Source organism: Branchiostoma belcheri, unplaced genomic scaffold, assembly GCF_001625305.1.
Source record: "Branchiostoma belcheri isolate BF01 breed outbred unplaced genomic scaffold, Haploidv18h27 scaffold173, whole genome shotgun sequence".
In the NCBI taxonomy this organism is placed as follows: Eukaryota; Metazoa; Chordata; class Leptocardii; order Amphioxiformes; family Branchiostomatidae; genus Branchiostoma; species Branchiostoma belcheri.
Window position 1 is genome coordinate 422918 of NW_017803191.1, and position 14121 is coordinate 437038.

The window sequence follows — 14121 nt, forward strand, 5'->3', positions numbered from 1 at the left end:
AATGAAAGTTTTTGCACACATCGACGGCACGCTAATGATCGACCAATCAGCAGCCAGGACCAAATGTAAACATCCAAGATGGAGGAAGATGTGAGAAACTTGGTGCCAACTTTCGGAGAAAAGGCACGAGCCCTGCTCGTTGCCGAGAAGTTAAGGTACCGTTTCGTTCCACCTCTCTTAAGGAATTAATTTGGCAGTTTCGTGTGATTTTTCGGCGCGTTTGAGATGCAGGGTAACGAGATAGATCCATGAAACAGTCAGATCCATGAAACAGTCTGCATGCGTATAGCGTATATCATGATGACGTGCATGGAAGCGTGTACGCAGAACAAAATATTTAGGTCAAAGACCATGTTTTTGTTTGTACATGTACAGTTTGTACAAGAATTATTGATCGTGTTTGTTTCACTGAATGTACCAATTATTGGTTCTGCCAATATTTCCATAGTACATGAGTTCCACCGATTTCGTGAACTTACAAATCACAAATATGTGATAAATGTCCTACGTGCAAAGTATCATGTCCTTCCAGATATGCACCAATTAATCAACGTAGCTGTACTGAGTCATTCACCAAGAACGCCGTGTTCCGTTAGCCATGTTGTTGTTGTTGTTGTTGTTGTTGTTGTTGTTGTTGTGTGTGTGTGTGTGTGTGTGTGTGTGTGTGTGTGTGTGTGTGTGTGTGTGTGTGTGTGTGTGTGTGTGTGTGTGTGTGTGTGTGTGTGTCTGTGTGTGTGTGTGTGTGTGTCTGTGTGTGTCTGTGTGTGTGTGTGAGTGAGTGTGTGTGTGTCAGATTACTTTGTTGTTTATATAGCTCCCAAGGTCAGGTTGAAGTAATGACAGGCTGGGCCCCTAGCAGCTCTCTTTGGTACTGCAAGCAGGTGTTTTTTTTGGAGAGATTTGAATAGGATTAGTCAAGATGTTACAATTATATATGTATTGGAGGGGGCCTTGATTCACCACTGATTCCCTCGTCTCAGTTCATGACCTTCCACAAGTCTAGTACATACTGTGAACAGGCTTATTTTTTCTGAGGACCTCAGTTCATTTTCAATTGTCACCAGGGAGACCATGCACCAGGGAAAACCAGTCCTGATCAAGAACCGCAACTACCACCTGAGGACCTACAACAACTGCTTCGTGGGGTCAGAGGTTGTGGACTGGCTGCTACGGCAGGGGGAGGTGCCTGATCGGAACACAGCGGTGCAGTGTATGCGCAAACTTCAGAGCTTTAACATCATTCACCATGGTACGCTTGACTTACAAGTGTTTGAAACTTTGAGCATGTCTGTTTTTACTCACAAGCTATAGAACAATTTTTTCTTGTATCAAATAGTCAACAATAATGTTTGTTTTTTCTCATTATTGACGATGCATTATATTTTCACTTCTGATCAACTTTTGTTTGGTTTTATTTGGCATATTTTTAACCAAGTTGACCTATCACCCACCCACCCTACCACATACAGTATGTGATGACCACTTGTTCAAGGATGCCATGTTGTTTTATCGCTTCCGGAAGGACGACGGCACCTTTCCTATGGACAAGGACTCTTCTATCTTGTTCCGAGGAAAGATGATGTATCACAGGTAAACTCCTGCTAAGGCCACACCAATTTAATTTCTTGGTTAACGGATTCGCCGCTTCATTTTTTTCTGATTTGCAAATAAAAATAAAAATCCAGAATCAACTGCAAAATGCTCATATTTTGCCCTGAGCTGTTGAAAACAGTCCTTTTCTTACTACTTGTTACAGTCATTCCATCTTTCAATGCAGTGCTACCATTAAAAGCTCAAAATTCATTGTTCAAATTTTGAACCAGCCTGGTGTGTTGACTTCATGGCTCCTATCGTACCATTTTGGGCCATAATAGGATGCCTAGGCCTGTTTTTATTTTTGTTTTTTTTCGCCCGCCCGCTTCATTATTTTTCTAGAAAAATCCGTTAACCAAGAAATTTAATTGGTGTGGCCTAAGGCCTAAGAAAAAATGTTGTTTCCTGTTTCCCGACCAATCCTAGAAAAAAATGCTGACCCTAGCCTTTTTTTGGGTGGTCCCCTGCAAGGGACATAAAGTTTTGAGCTGATCAAACTGTTTATTTGTTTGTTTATTTGCACAACAGCAATAAAAATTATACATAATACACTAATAACAAATAAAACAGGTGCAGGAGGAGGGAAAAAGCTTATTTAGCTTATGCTAAGCCCTCCTCCTCTATACTAACCAAAACTAAACATAATTGAATTAATTACAAAATTAATTAACAACTGAAATAGTGCTAACAAATCAAATGATAATAATAAATAACAATAGGTAATTAATAAATTTGATCAATATGATCAAAATGATGATAGTAACAAAACAAATAGTAACATGAATAACAAAAGTGATTGATAAATAACGCTAATTAGAAATGATATGTTAAAAACTATAACTTTAACGTTAACAGAACTTTAACTGCAATACAGACATTGGCAGAATTGAAGCAATAACTCAAGAAAATAAATGAATTTTAAAGAGAAACGGAGATTCAAACTTATACAGATAAAATCAAAGTAATAAGAAATCAAATGTCGGTGGAAAAGAAAAGTAGGTGATTTTTAAGATTTCGTTTAAAGCTAATTATTGATGTTAAACATTTTAGGTGGAGCGGGAGATTATTCCAAGTAGTTATACATTTATATTTATATTTATATAGCTGATCAAACTTTTCTAGCTCCATCAGTTTTCCAACATTGACATTGAAAATATAAGTGTCCTCTTGCAAGTTCTACTGTGTTAAACTGTATTGCATAAGTTGGATTACTAGAGATCGCCAAAGTCTAATAAAAAAAGAAAGAAAAAGATGTATAATCCCTACCTACCAGCCTTGATTTTTTCAGGACTGAAATAGAAAATACAACATTTTTTCCTAGGCCTTACAGCAATAATAATCATAAGAAAAGCTTTGTGCTACATTTCAGTAGAAGATGACTACTAGTAATTTATGTTTGCATTATCTTCTTAAGCATTTTTCTTTGTACACCTGGTACAATGGTGATAGTGATTACACAGTAAACTTAATTGTCTTTTTATTTGTCCATGGTTTGTTTGTTGTTGTCCCAGTCTGAAGACGTCCAAAGGCCAGTCTGTACTCGGGGTGAAGACTCACAACAACCTGCAGTACCTGGACGCCTTCCTAGGGGTGGACATGCTGACCTGGCTGGTGAAGGAGAAGGAGGTGCAGAGTAGGCACGAAGCTGTGTCTATATGCAGGGAAATGTTGGAGAGGAACATTATCAGGCATGGTAGGTCACGTTTAGAGAGGTTTAGCAACATGTAAACTGTGGAGACTTAATAGTACTTAGTTTGAGCTCCCACTTGCACCAATCCAAAAAGCCTCCTCCATAGCACTTTGTCCACTATGGCCCTTCGTAGCTCGTTGGTACATGTATCACAACGTAGGTTGTCTAAATGGGTGAGTCTAGGTCTTCCCCTACCTTTTTTTTCCTTTAACAGTAGGCTCCCTGAGAACAAGATGGAATGCAGGAATGGTGGAGAGGAACATGGGGTAGAATAGGTATAAGGCAGTGGCCATCCTTGATCCCTTTGGCCACACATTGTGTAAGCACTACAGCAGGGGGCTAATCTGTTGATAGCTTTTAATATATTCGTCTATAGGAAAAAGTATTTCCAGTTTTTAGAAGCAAGCAAAATAGTGGTCTTTCTTCATGAGAAGTCTGTTGTGCTGTTTCCAGTAAGCGACGACCACCACTTCAAAGACGGGCAGTACCTGTACCAGTTCAAACAGGATTTCACCAGACAGTACCGGCTGTCGGAGGTGCTGACTCCGGTGGAACCCATCCTCCCGCGCTCCCCCTCCCGCCGAGGCAGCGTGAGCAGCGAGAGAACAAACTCCACCTCGTCTGTGGGTACGTCATCAATACGCAATGCAGCCATATTGAATAAACCATTCATTCATTAAGTCATGGCCAGAGATATCAATGGTAATCTTGTAATCTGGGGAAAGAGGAGAAAAGTGAATTTTGTCATTGAACATTCAAGGATAACTTAGGCCATTCCGAGGTAACTTGTTGCTACATGTAATTGGATATACAATGTAAAAGATGCTGTTAGCTGGAAGGACATAAAAACAGGGTCTGAGGGAAAAGCCTTAACATTGCGCACACAATTTCACAGAGTGCATATATTCATCAGCCCATTGTTTTCACCTTCACTTATTGCAGCTAAATTTTACCTTGAACCAAGAGTAAGAATTAGTGTTACCCCAGGTTGTGTTGTGTTGAGAAAGGAAAGCCTTAAGGGGGCAAATTGGGGAAGTTTTTCTCATCCACTTTGACTGTTGACTGAATTTTTTTTGCTTCATCTTTGACAGGTACACCAAAGAAAGCCTCTTTTTTCATTGGTGCTGATGAGGATGAGAGTAAAGAGAGATCAGGGTCCTTTGGAAGCCCCGGTGCTGGCAATTCATCTGGTTAGTACAACTGTAAAATTAAAAAAATTGTGGTTTCTGAATTTTGAGATAATATACAGAAAATAGTCATGTTTTAACATAGTTAAAACTATGTACAGAATGTATTTAAGACTAATGACAGAAGACCTATTAATTCTCTCTCTTTGTTGTCTCCCAGTTCTGCTGCGACCAGTGACTTTAGATGAGCTGAGGAACAACCAGGGGAGGTACACTCAGAAACACATCAGGGTAAGGATCAGACACATGACAATAGAGATGGACTGTGAAGGATTTGGGACACTTATTCCAGAGCTGCAAAATTTAATTAAGAGTCCCTGCTGAGGAAAAAAAGTTACCATGTTTTTTGCATCACAAGAAAGTAGTGCAAAAATGTAGCAGAGCATTAGAATAATTCATTGCTTTTTCTCTGTTGGGTTGTTTATACTCTCTAAAGAATGAAGCATTGTCACCATAGCAATGAAAGAGCAACTTGAACATGTTCAGATTCCTTTTGCAAAGTAGAAAAATTTTAGATGATTTTTTTCTTTACATTTTTTAGTCAATTTGATTTGATGAATAAGACAAATTAACTGACATAAAGTATTAAAATATGATGCACCCTTATATGCAGATACACATGCGCAATTTAAGTAAGATAAAAGCAAAAACTGGAAAGTAACATTGTGTTTCTTGGTTTACAGATTGTGAGTGATGCTGTAGGTTATGGGATGGTGGTGAGAGGGAACGGCCCAACCTACATCCAGACAGTGGACCCGGGTGGTCCCGCTGCTGCAGCTGGCATCAAGGTACGTGTTCCCCAGTGTCAGGAGCTAGGTTATTGATTCTATTCTCTTATTTCAATCAGCACTCTTAGATGGATGTTAAATCTTCATTATGTAGCATTAGGACAATACGAAAAGTAAATCCTCTGGTCATTTTTTTTATGCAGTAGGTTGCAACCCTATGCTATTGCAACTAAGTGTCATTCAGGAAGTGGAGGTGCCAAAATATGACGCCTTACCAGTGTATTTAAAAGTTGGAAGCACAGCTGTCAGCCATGTTTGTTTACATTCTGGTAGTTAAAGGTGGCACCACAAACTGAGTGCACCTTGCGTGGGCTGGTTTGACGCCAACCTGAAATATGAGATAATTATTGCGCAAATATGTTGAAAAGTGAAAATTAGAATCACATGAATATCTTTTAATAAAATATTTCAATTTTTGGTGCAAAAATGTTACATGATGCCCCTTTGAATATAATACATTGTATAGCATGTTTATTTGATTTCCTCGGATTCACTCCACAGTACTCAACTTGTTATATTTCAGGTGCGTCAGTTTGTGAAGGCTGTGAATGGGACAGATGTGCTGGAGTTGGGCCACCAGGAAGTCGCCAAGTACATCCTGGCAAACCAAGATGTCTGCAACCTGGTGGTTCTACAACATGGCAGAATGCTGTGATTGGGATGTTTGGTACAACTTCTGCGTAGCATCGCCACCTGTATTACCATGATGGTACTGCAGCATAATGGTGTACTGTGCACTTGTGCCACCAACATTTCGGCATGAATCTGAATCAGTACACTATTTGATTATTACATGATGCTATGTTCTCTGTCAAAGAATTATTGCCAAGCCAGCAAGGTATGTTCAGCATATTGCTATGTGGATCAGATTCCATTACTTCAAACATATGTTAGGATTCTGCTTTCAGTTCACATGTTTTGCTTTTATGTTGCCCCTAGAGTGTGGAAAGGAAATACATGTGTACATGTATTGGCCCTCAGGTGGATAACATGTATACTTTGATGACACCTTTGCTGAAGAATTCAAAGCAAGAGTTGTAAAATGTGCAACAAGCTAGCTAACTCAGGCAAGGGCAGTGTGTGAGGAGATATCCTTTAGAGTTTAGTATTTTTAAACCAATCAGTTTAGGTACATGACTACAATGCACTACTAATTGTACAAGCAATGTTTTAAACCTAGAACAGCAAATATTAGCTAGTAAGAAAAATCCAAAGAGATGAACACACTGCCAACAAGTGATAACTACATATGTAACAGTGGTGTTGGAACTATTCTAGTAATTTTAATTTTTTCAGTAACTACGTAGTAGACTAATATCAATGTCATAATGGAATAGAAATGTGTTCTCAGTCTCTGTATGTTACCTTAATCCATTTGGGTATCATACAGCCATGTGCCAGACTATAGATTAGTTTTTGTCCATAACATACTCTGTAGGTAGTATATGGAGTAATGATATGCACTAAGATTTTATGGTACTCAAATGAAGTATTTTAATGAAAATATGATCAGCAAAGTGCAATTCATATTGTAGCAATAGCGTACGTGCCACCTTACAGCATTGCAAGAATGAAATTAGATTTCAATAAGATAAACAGCTGATGAGGTGCATGTATTTCTAAAATTACAAATACATGTAGTGTATTTGCGGCATAAGAATGTGGAAATGATTGCATGTAATGTGCATTACCTTCTATTACTCCAAGGGTGTGCTCTAGAATCTTTTAGATGTCAAGAATCTTTTTAGAATGTAAACTCAAGGTGAATAATTGAAACATACATTGACAATTGCCACTGCTTCAGTGGACTTGCCACTAATACTATGAAACTGAAATAGACTATACTAATGTTTTGATGAATAACAGTGTTCTGCAATTGTGTTTTAGAGGATCAACAAGCTAGCCAATAAAACAGTCAACAAACTGTGTAGTCATCTGTGGTGTTTGGAGTGATTACTAAGAAGGTGCTAAACCTTGCTCTGCTGGTGGAAGGGCAGAGGGTACTCCATCCATTCAGGCATGTCTGGTGATGATGACGGGTACAGTGTGGCCACAGGAGGCAGCACGGCGTGCCTCTTCAGTTGGGAGTGTTGACTTGAAGGTCCTGTAGCACGGAACCGCGACAGTCTGCCTTCTGCGATGGACAAACCACTGGGAGTGTCTCCGTCCTCTTTGGCTTTCGTTGGAAAGTGGTGACGGAAGGTTTTCTTGGCACCGTCTCTACTCTGGTTGATATCCATGGACAACATGGCGGGCGTGGTTACCATGGCAGCCATCCCCGGGGCGCCCACAGACGACGTTTTCCAGTATTGGTCGTCCTCCAGACTGGCGATGACCATGTTCCGACCAATCAGGACGTCGTCGTCACCCATTGGCTGGAGGAAGACTCCCTCTTCTCGTCGACGCCTGGTCCCGCCCGGGGTGCTGGAGCGGAGCATCCTGATGGGCAGCAGCGGCGTGTACGCTCCGGTACGCTGTCCCCCGGTCAGCCACACCGCCCAGGCCACGTCCTGGTATAGCCCAACCATCTGGTTAAACAGCGCCTGGCGCTCGCCCTCCAGTTCTGCCTTCTTGATCAGCCAGCGGCCGCGGCTGGTCTGCAGCCTCTCCTCCATCCCGGCCAGGAACGCGGACACGTCCTTTCTCAGCTCGCTCGTGGCGGCAGCAGCCTGGCGTTTCAGACGGGCCTTCTCCTCCTGGAACCTACAGTAGGAGATGTACCTGTACGGGGAGACAAGAGCTGGTGTGTCATTCAGGGGCACCAGCCTGGTCAGTGTGTCATTCAGCACCAAGGACAGGGACATCGGCCTTGTTCGTTTCTCATTCAGCACCAAGGACAAGGAAATTAGTCTTGTTTGTGTGTTATTCAGGGACAGGGACATCAGTCTTGTGTCGACATTCGGGGACAGGGACACTTGTCTTGTTACTGTCATTCAGCACCAAGAACAGGGACACAAGAGTCTTGGTGGTGTGATATTCAGTACCAAAGACAGGACAACTTTGCAAATATATTACCGGTAATTTCAGACGTGTCCATTGGTCACATATATTGGTATTTCTATCATATCTTCTATTGTTATTATCGAGCAGTGTTTACCAACTGAGGTTACGTGTGCTATTTTCGTACATTTTTCACCAAGGTTGAGTGAATTTACCTTTCACACAAATGCTTCAGGCGGAGCTCTGGAATCCGTCGTGTCATCCTCATCACATCCACCATCAGGAAACGTATCTCCTTCGGTACATAACGGACAAACAGTCAGTGAATTCAACTTACGATAGTACAATACATTGAACTGTACATTTACATATATGCGATCCATTCTATTGTTGAAGGTGCAGTTACCTCGCTACAGTTTTTGTAGTTTTCGGATATTCTTTGACAGAACTAATTTTTGACAAGGACCTACGGCAACGTTCTCATCAGAAGACTGAAGCTGGATTTTGTACAACACGTCCACGATTCTCCCCAGAATGCCCAAGTTTGTTATCACGGACCCAACTTAAGACAATTATTTTTGGACGCTCACCTCTGCCACAGCGTGATCAGTGAAGAGTTTCTCCACCTCTCTCAGAGCGGCACTCTGCTGGTGTATGTTACGGAATAGGAGCTCCTCTGCCTTGTCTTTATTGAACCAAACACGAGCCTTCATCTCTTTGTTGATATGTTTCTGCTGTTCCAACTAAGTGTCCATGATACAGGGGAAAAAAAGGACAGGTGAATATGCTTTTTTGTTTGTTTTGGTAAAGGTCATTTCTCCAAGTACCTAACCTGTAAGGCTGGTAGATTATAGGATGTTTGAATTTTATTGTTCAGCCATATGATATTCTACTTACAAGCATTTTGATGGCCTGTCTGGGCTACAATAACTGGAGCATAAGCTTCATCTTGTCACTATGTTGTGGTACGACACGAACTTGGTCTGAAACGTGACCGTGCCTGTTCCTCTTCCTCGTACCCTATTACTGCATTGTGGAAGGTAGCTAACGGACTACGTAAATGTTGGCAGGTAAAATGTAATATTGGTATGTGCAAGAACACTTCACATATTTCTTCTCTTGCCTACCTGTTTCTCTAGCTCCTGCCTCACGTCGGTGAGCAGCTGGATCCTGCTGTCCTTCATCTTCAGCTCCTCCTCAAACAGCTGCTGTTTCTTCTGCAGCTGATCCATCAGCGACTCCTGTGCGCTGGCCATGTCCCGGTACCGCCCCAGCAGGGTGTGGTACTTCTCAGCCTGGAACAATGCGGGTCGGCTATTAGTTGTGTAACATTGAGCATCAAAGAACACTGTTGCAGACATGTCGACAGGGTTTGAAGGAATGTCTTGTCAACATTGGATATTGCTGCCTTCGAGGACAAACAACGACGGATAAAGCAACACAGAACCCCTCTATTTATAAAATACAGTTTCCCTTACCCATTGTCAATGCGGGCATTGTACAACTGTGTACCGCTTCAGGCTTGGTTCTTGGCATCAAGATCTAAAGTAATTTTAGATCTTGATCAAGACACACAGTGATATATTCTTTTTTAATAAGGTAATCAATTAATTCCTCAAATATTTCAGCAGTTTCTCCCGGCCATAACTTGCCAGGAAGTTAAAAACAAGGAGATACCCAATAAGGTCCTTTTTTTTACTTTTTCACACCAACTTTATTCTCATAACAAATATTTACATAATCACATTTCTCAATTGTTGAGAGGGACAGCTTTGCTACTCTACACTTAACACCTATTTTACAAGGTTGTATATGCTTCGTTCATTCTTTCTCACCTGACTCATTTTGGACATGGCCATCTCCTTCTCCATGCCCTCTAGCTGATCGCGTGCGAACTTCACCCTGGCCTCCTGCGTCAGCACCTCCCGCTTCAGCTTCTGCGCATGTGCAGCCTGGGCCTCCAGGTCCTTGGTCACCAGGGACTTGTCTGTAGCTGCCTCCTTAATCTTCAGTCTGGGAAAAATGCACCAGTCATTTTGAAAAAAAGAAGTAATAGAAGATTGAAGATATAGTCGAAACTGTACAATGAGAGGGCACTATATGCACTCACACTTTGGCATGCACTTGTGATCTCTTACCCTTCTTGGGAACATAGATTCAGCCAGGCCATGCATGGTCTTTTGAGAATGTTACTTAAGAAACATAGAAACAATTATTTTCTGTCTTGGGTGGCCTTGGTTCTTTTGAACAACTCCAGGCAATCCCTGCTCAGTTACTCCACTCCCGTACCCTTTAAAGTTCTATTTTCTAATCTATCTATCTAGAACTTAGTATGCAGGGTGAGTGAGAGGATATCAGAGTCCCACAGAAAATTGATCTAGGATGAAGCTGTTAAGAAACCACCACGTCACCCTTACCTCTTATTCATCAGCGCCTTGGCCAGCTTGAACTCCAGTGAGACCAGCATCTCCACGGCGTCCTTGGCCAGCTGTGTGATGAGGCTCCGGGTGGACCTCTGGGCGGCCTGGCCCAGCGTCAGGTCCGAGATCTGTCTCACCTCCAGGGCCTGCTCGGGCAGGTCCTCCTTCTGTAGGATCTGGACGATGGCTTCCTTGAACCTGTTTTTATTGAGGAGTTTTAGACTACATAAGTCACTTCAGTGAAAAAATTGGGTGCAAAGTCTAATGGATAACATATTGTACCTTAGGATGCAAGAGGAAATGCATAGTGGTATGCAGAAAATTAACACCATTGTTACACACAAGCAAAAACAATGGTTCCTGTGTGATGGGACCATTGGAACAAACCTGTTGATGGTGTGGACAATATGGCGGCTTTCCCTCTCCACATCTCCCAAGTCCCTGCCCTGCTCCAGCCGAATCTTCCGCAGACCAGCATCAAACCTGAGACACAACATGTTTGTAAAGTTCAAGTGTCAACATTACATAACCTTGTGCGATGAGAAAACCATATACTTTCACTCACATGTGGGAAAACCCACAATTAAACAACTGTTAACATAACAATGAAGTGGTTGACATGGTGACAAGTCTTTACCTTGCTTTTTCCATTTTGATATGAGATTTGAGCTTCCTTAACTCGGCTTCGTACTGTGCTTTAACCCGTGACATCATCTGCTTGGCCGCGGCTGCTGGATTTGTTTTCTTCGGCGCCTGTACGCGAGACTCTCCCCCGGTTTTCCTCGGAGCCACCACTCGTTTGGTCCCGCCAGGCGTAGTCACAACCTCCGTGGGTTCACTGGTGTCAGGCTCAGGCTCCTGGACCTCCTGTTCCTGAACAGAAAGGGGTGCTGCAATTAATGGTCATTTACGTACAGGACCGTTCCATGACTTTACCTGTGTAGGTTGGAAGCAGTTGATCTAGTGTTTAGTAGGACACGTCAGACGGTCTATCTTCTCAGCATGGCTATTTATCAAAGATTCCATCTCCAGTATAAGGCAGACTAGTGGACTCGTGACTAACTCGCAACCGAGCCCCCGAACGCTTTTGATCGGCTCACAAGCATCTCCCGACTACGTCTTCGACTCTTCGTTGACGATTACCGATTGCCTCCGGTCTGATTGCCTAAGTGGACTCCGGACTGATTTACCAACTCTCATCAGACTCGTCATTGTGCAGCACACAAAAGGGACATGTGAGAGTCTCTGTAAAACGTTACTAGTTTTGGACTAGTCCGGTTCGAGACCGGTTAACTTAAACTGATCTGAACTGGTCCGAACTTTGGACTTCTGATGGTCCGGACAGGGGGAAATTGTCCCCGGACCTGGCTACTGACTGCTGCTTCTTTAGTTTAATCCTCCCCCCTCTGACACCTCACCTGCATCTGTAGGAGTTCCTCCTTCATCTGCAGGTCCCTCTTGACGTCAGACAGGTCCTCCTGCAGCCGGGACACCTGCTCCTGCAGGGCCTCGATCTGCAGCTGGTACGCCTCCTCCTTCTGGTCAAACTTCTCCAGGGTGTCCGCCTGAACACCCGCGTTCCTGGGAGAATCAATATTATAACACAAGCCTTATGAAAGTTTAATTATAGGTATTACAGTGTTTAGATATTAAACAGCATAAAGAGTACGCCAAAAAAAACGGTTTAATACTCAAGCAAATTAACGGATATGATTTTGGAAACGGCCAGACGGTAGCATCCAGACGGTCAGACGGTAGTATCTACTACCTTTCGTTAATGAACCCACTACCTTTCGTCAGTGACGCTGGTGAATTCTCAGAAAAGCAGGTTTATAAGCACGAACTATTGATTGATATGCAGATACCCGGTAAGTGAAGACAAATGTTTGAGAGTCCAACTAATTGGACTAATTGCTAATTTTAGTCTTACCACTGACAAAAAAGAATATACAATCAATATCAAATAACAGAACAAATAACAAAACAGAAAATGGGTGCTTCAAAATACACTGTACAAAGACAATAGGTAAAAAAATTAATCAATATGAGAAATTAAATCATTTTTGTAGGCAGTTTTCAATTTTGGCAGACGGATCTTTTGAATACAGGTATGAAATATTTTTCAAAAGAAATTTCAGACGTTGAGTCACTGAGATATTTTATCATGTAATTTCATATCAGTCTAACAAGAGCCACCTGCTGTCTGGCCGTGCAGGAGCGCCCCCTGGCATCCTGCTGGAAATTTCAGCCTGTTCCTTCAGCCTGGCCAGTTCCTGGTCCTTCTGGTCCAGAGCCGCCCTGAGCTGGTCCACGGTCTTCCTCAGCTGCCCGGCCTGCTGGGCCTGCCGGTCCATGAGGAGCAGGGTGGAGGAGGTCGGACCAGACGACTTCTTGGATTCTTCGGCCCGTTTGTTCTCAAGCATGGCCCCCGCCTACATGGCATAAGACCGTAACACACGGGGTATGAAAATTAATGAGGACAGGTGATGTCTCCAAAATGCTGCACACTCAACAAATACGAAAAGAAAACATACGAAAAGGAAATATTCAAATGTCTGGTAAATTCCCTCTTCCTTTGATACTAGCACTTCCTGGCAACACAACCTCACTCATGACAGGGGGCTTCTTTGCGTGAATGCGAAGTTATATATTTCGTTTATATCCATGTAAAAACAATAAATCCACAAATAAATCACAATCAAATTACTATATTCACTATATGTTTTTTCTTCTCTTATGAAAACAATTACGAACGTCTCATTTATTGAGAGATGTGTGTACCTGTTGTTGGCTCTCGAGTTCCGCGGTGAGCCGGGTGTTCTCAGCCTGTGATGCCGCCAGACTTTGCGCCACTTCCTCCGCCTTCGCCTCTGCCTGCTTCGCCCGGACTTCGGTCTCTTTTACCTTCGAACTATCGGAAAAGGTGTGAAGCAAAACAAGATGTTGCCAGTTCTCTCCCTCAGCCTTTCATGTCCTCCATCTCATTTTATGCATCATACTGCCATGTTTGACTGGATGATAGTCTAAACAAATCGTTAGGAAACGAAGAAAAATCCTCCCCACCTAAGTTTTTCGCTTTGCACTTTAAACTGTGTGCATCTTTTCTTGAGACTGCTGTAGTCCTCCGTCATGCGGTCCTTGGTGTTGCTCAGCCTGTCGATGTCTGCCTTCAGGTCGATAATCTGAGAGTCTCTGTCCCTCAGCTCATCCGCCCTGCGTTCAACTGGAGGAAGTACAGTCATAGGCGTGTTCTTATTTTTGTATTACTTGTTTGAACCACTTACGCCGGATCATTTGTCACGTTGGCAAATCAATGTATTCCCACCACCATGGCCAAACGAAATGACAATTTCCTTTTGTAGTGGTGTTTCAGAGAAGCAACGTTAGATCCCCTGTATTGTCCCCTGTGTTGGTGGTGGCATTATATAAGTTTAAAAAACTTGAGTGTGCCGTCACCACGTCTTGTGATTACATGTTGGAAATAATAATAATGATAAAAAAAA

General features: G+C 42.5%; 2 protein-coding genes across 4 annotated transcripts in view; one reads left to right on the forward strand and one right to left on the reverse strand.

Annotated features, from left to right (window-relative positions):
- Window positions 1-52: 52 nt before the first annotated feature.
- Window positions 53-7003, forward strand: LOC109467011 (DEP domain-containing mTOR-interacting protein-like). Its single transcript, XM_019764905.1, has 9 exons — window positions 53-155; window positions 1065-1249; window positions 1470-1590; window positions 3105-3286; window positions 3737-3910; window positions 4375-4473; window positions 4631-4701; window positions 5154-5258; window positions 5782-7003. The coding sequence occupies exons 1-9, from the start codon at window positions 79-81 to the stop codon at window positions 5911-5913; spliced, it is 1146 nt and encodes a 381-aa protein (XP_019620464.1). The 5' UTR covers window positions 53-78; the 3' UTR covers window positions 5914-7003.
- Window positions 7004-7151: 148 nt separating this feature from the next.
- LOC109467010 (nuclear mitotic apparatus protein 1-like) overlaps window positions 7152-14121 on the reverse strand; it is a 9036-nt gene continuing 2066 nt past the window's right edge. Inside the window, exons 1-12 of one of the 3 annotated variants that reach the window (XM_019764904.1) lie at window positions 13682-13834; window positions 13400-13529; window positions 12815-13050; window positions 12037-12199; window positions 11256-11491; window positions 11006-11101; window positions 10616-10816; window positions 10034-10211; window positions 9326-9493; window positions 8789-8941; window positions 8414-8493; window positions 7152-7979 (exon numbers count right to left, since the gene is read on the reverse strand). In XM_019764904.1, coding sequence (XP_019620463.1) covers window positions 7226-7979; window positions 8414-8493; window positions 8789-8941; window positions 9326-9493; window positions 10034-10211; window positions 10616-10816; window positions 11006-11101; window positions 11256-11491; window positions 12037-12199; window positions 12815-13050; window positions 13400-13529; window positions 13682-13749 — 2463 coding nt within the window. In that variant the 5' untranslated portion in view covers window positions 13750-13834 and the 3' untranslated portion in view covers window positions 7152-7225. Of the gene's footprint in view, window positions 7980-8413; window positions 8494-8788; window positions 8942-9325; window positions 9494-10033; window positions 10212-10615; window positions 10817-11005; window positions 11102-11255; window positions 11492-12036; window positions 12200-12814; window positions 13051-13399; window positions 13530-13681; window positions 13835-14121 lie in introns of those variants that run through there. The other 2 variants (XM_019764902.1, XM_019764903.1) reach the window with 2 other exon arrangements.

Excerpts from the sequence above, each read along its gene's own strand:
- LOC109467011 (XM_019764905.1), top strand. The coding sequence starts at position 79 with ATGGAGGAAGATGTGAGAAACTTGGTGCCAACTTTCGGAGAAAAGGCA. Across the intron at positions 3,911-4,374 it reads AAACTCCACCTCGTCTGTGG|GTACACCAAAGAAAGCCTCT; the intron begins GTACGTCATCAA and ends CATCTTTGACAG. Across the intron at positions 4,474-4,630 it reads CGGTGCTGGCAATTCATCTG|TTCTGCTGCGACCAGTGACT; the intron begins GTTAGTACAACT and ends GTTGTCTCCCAG.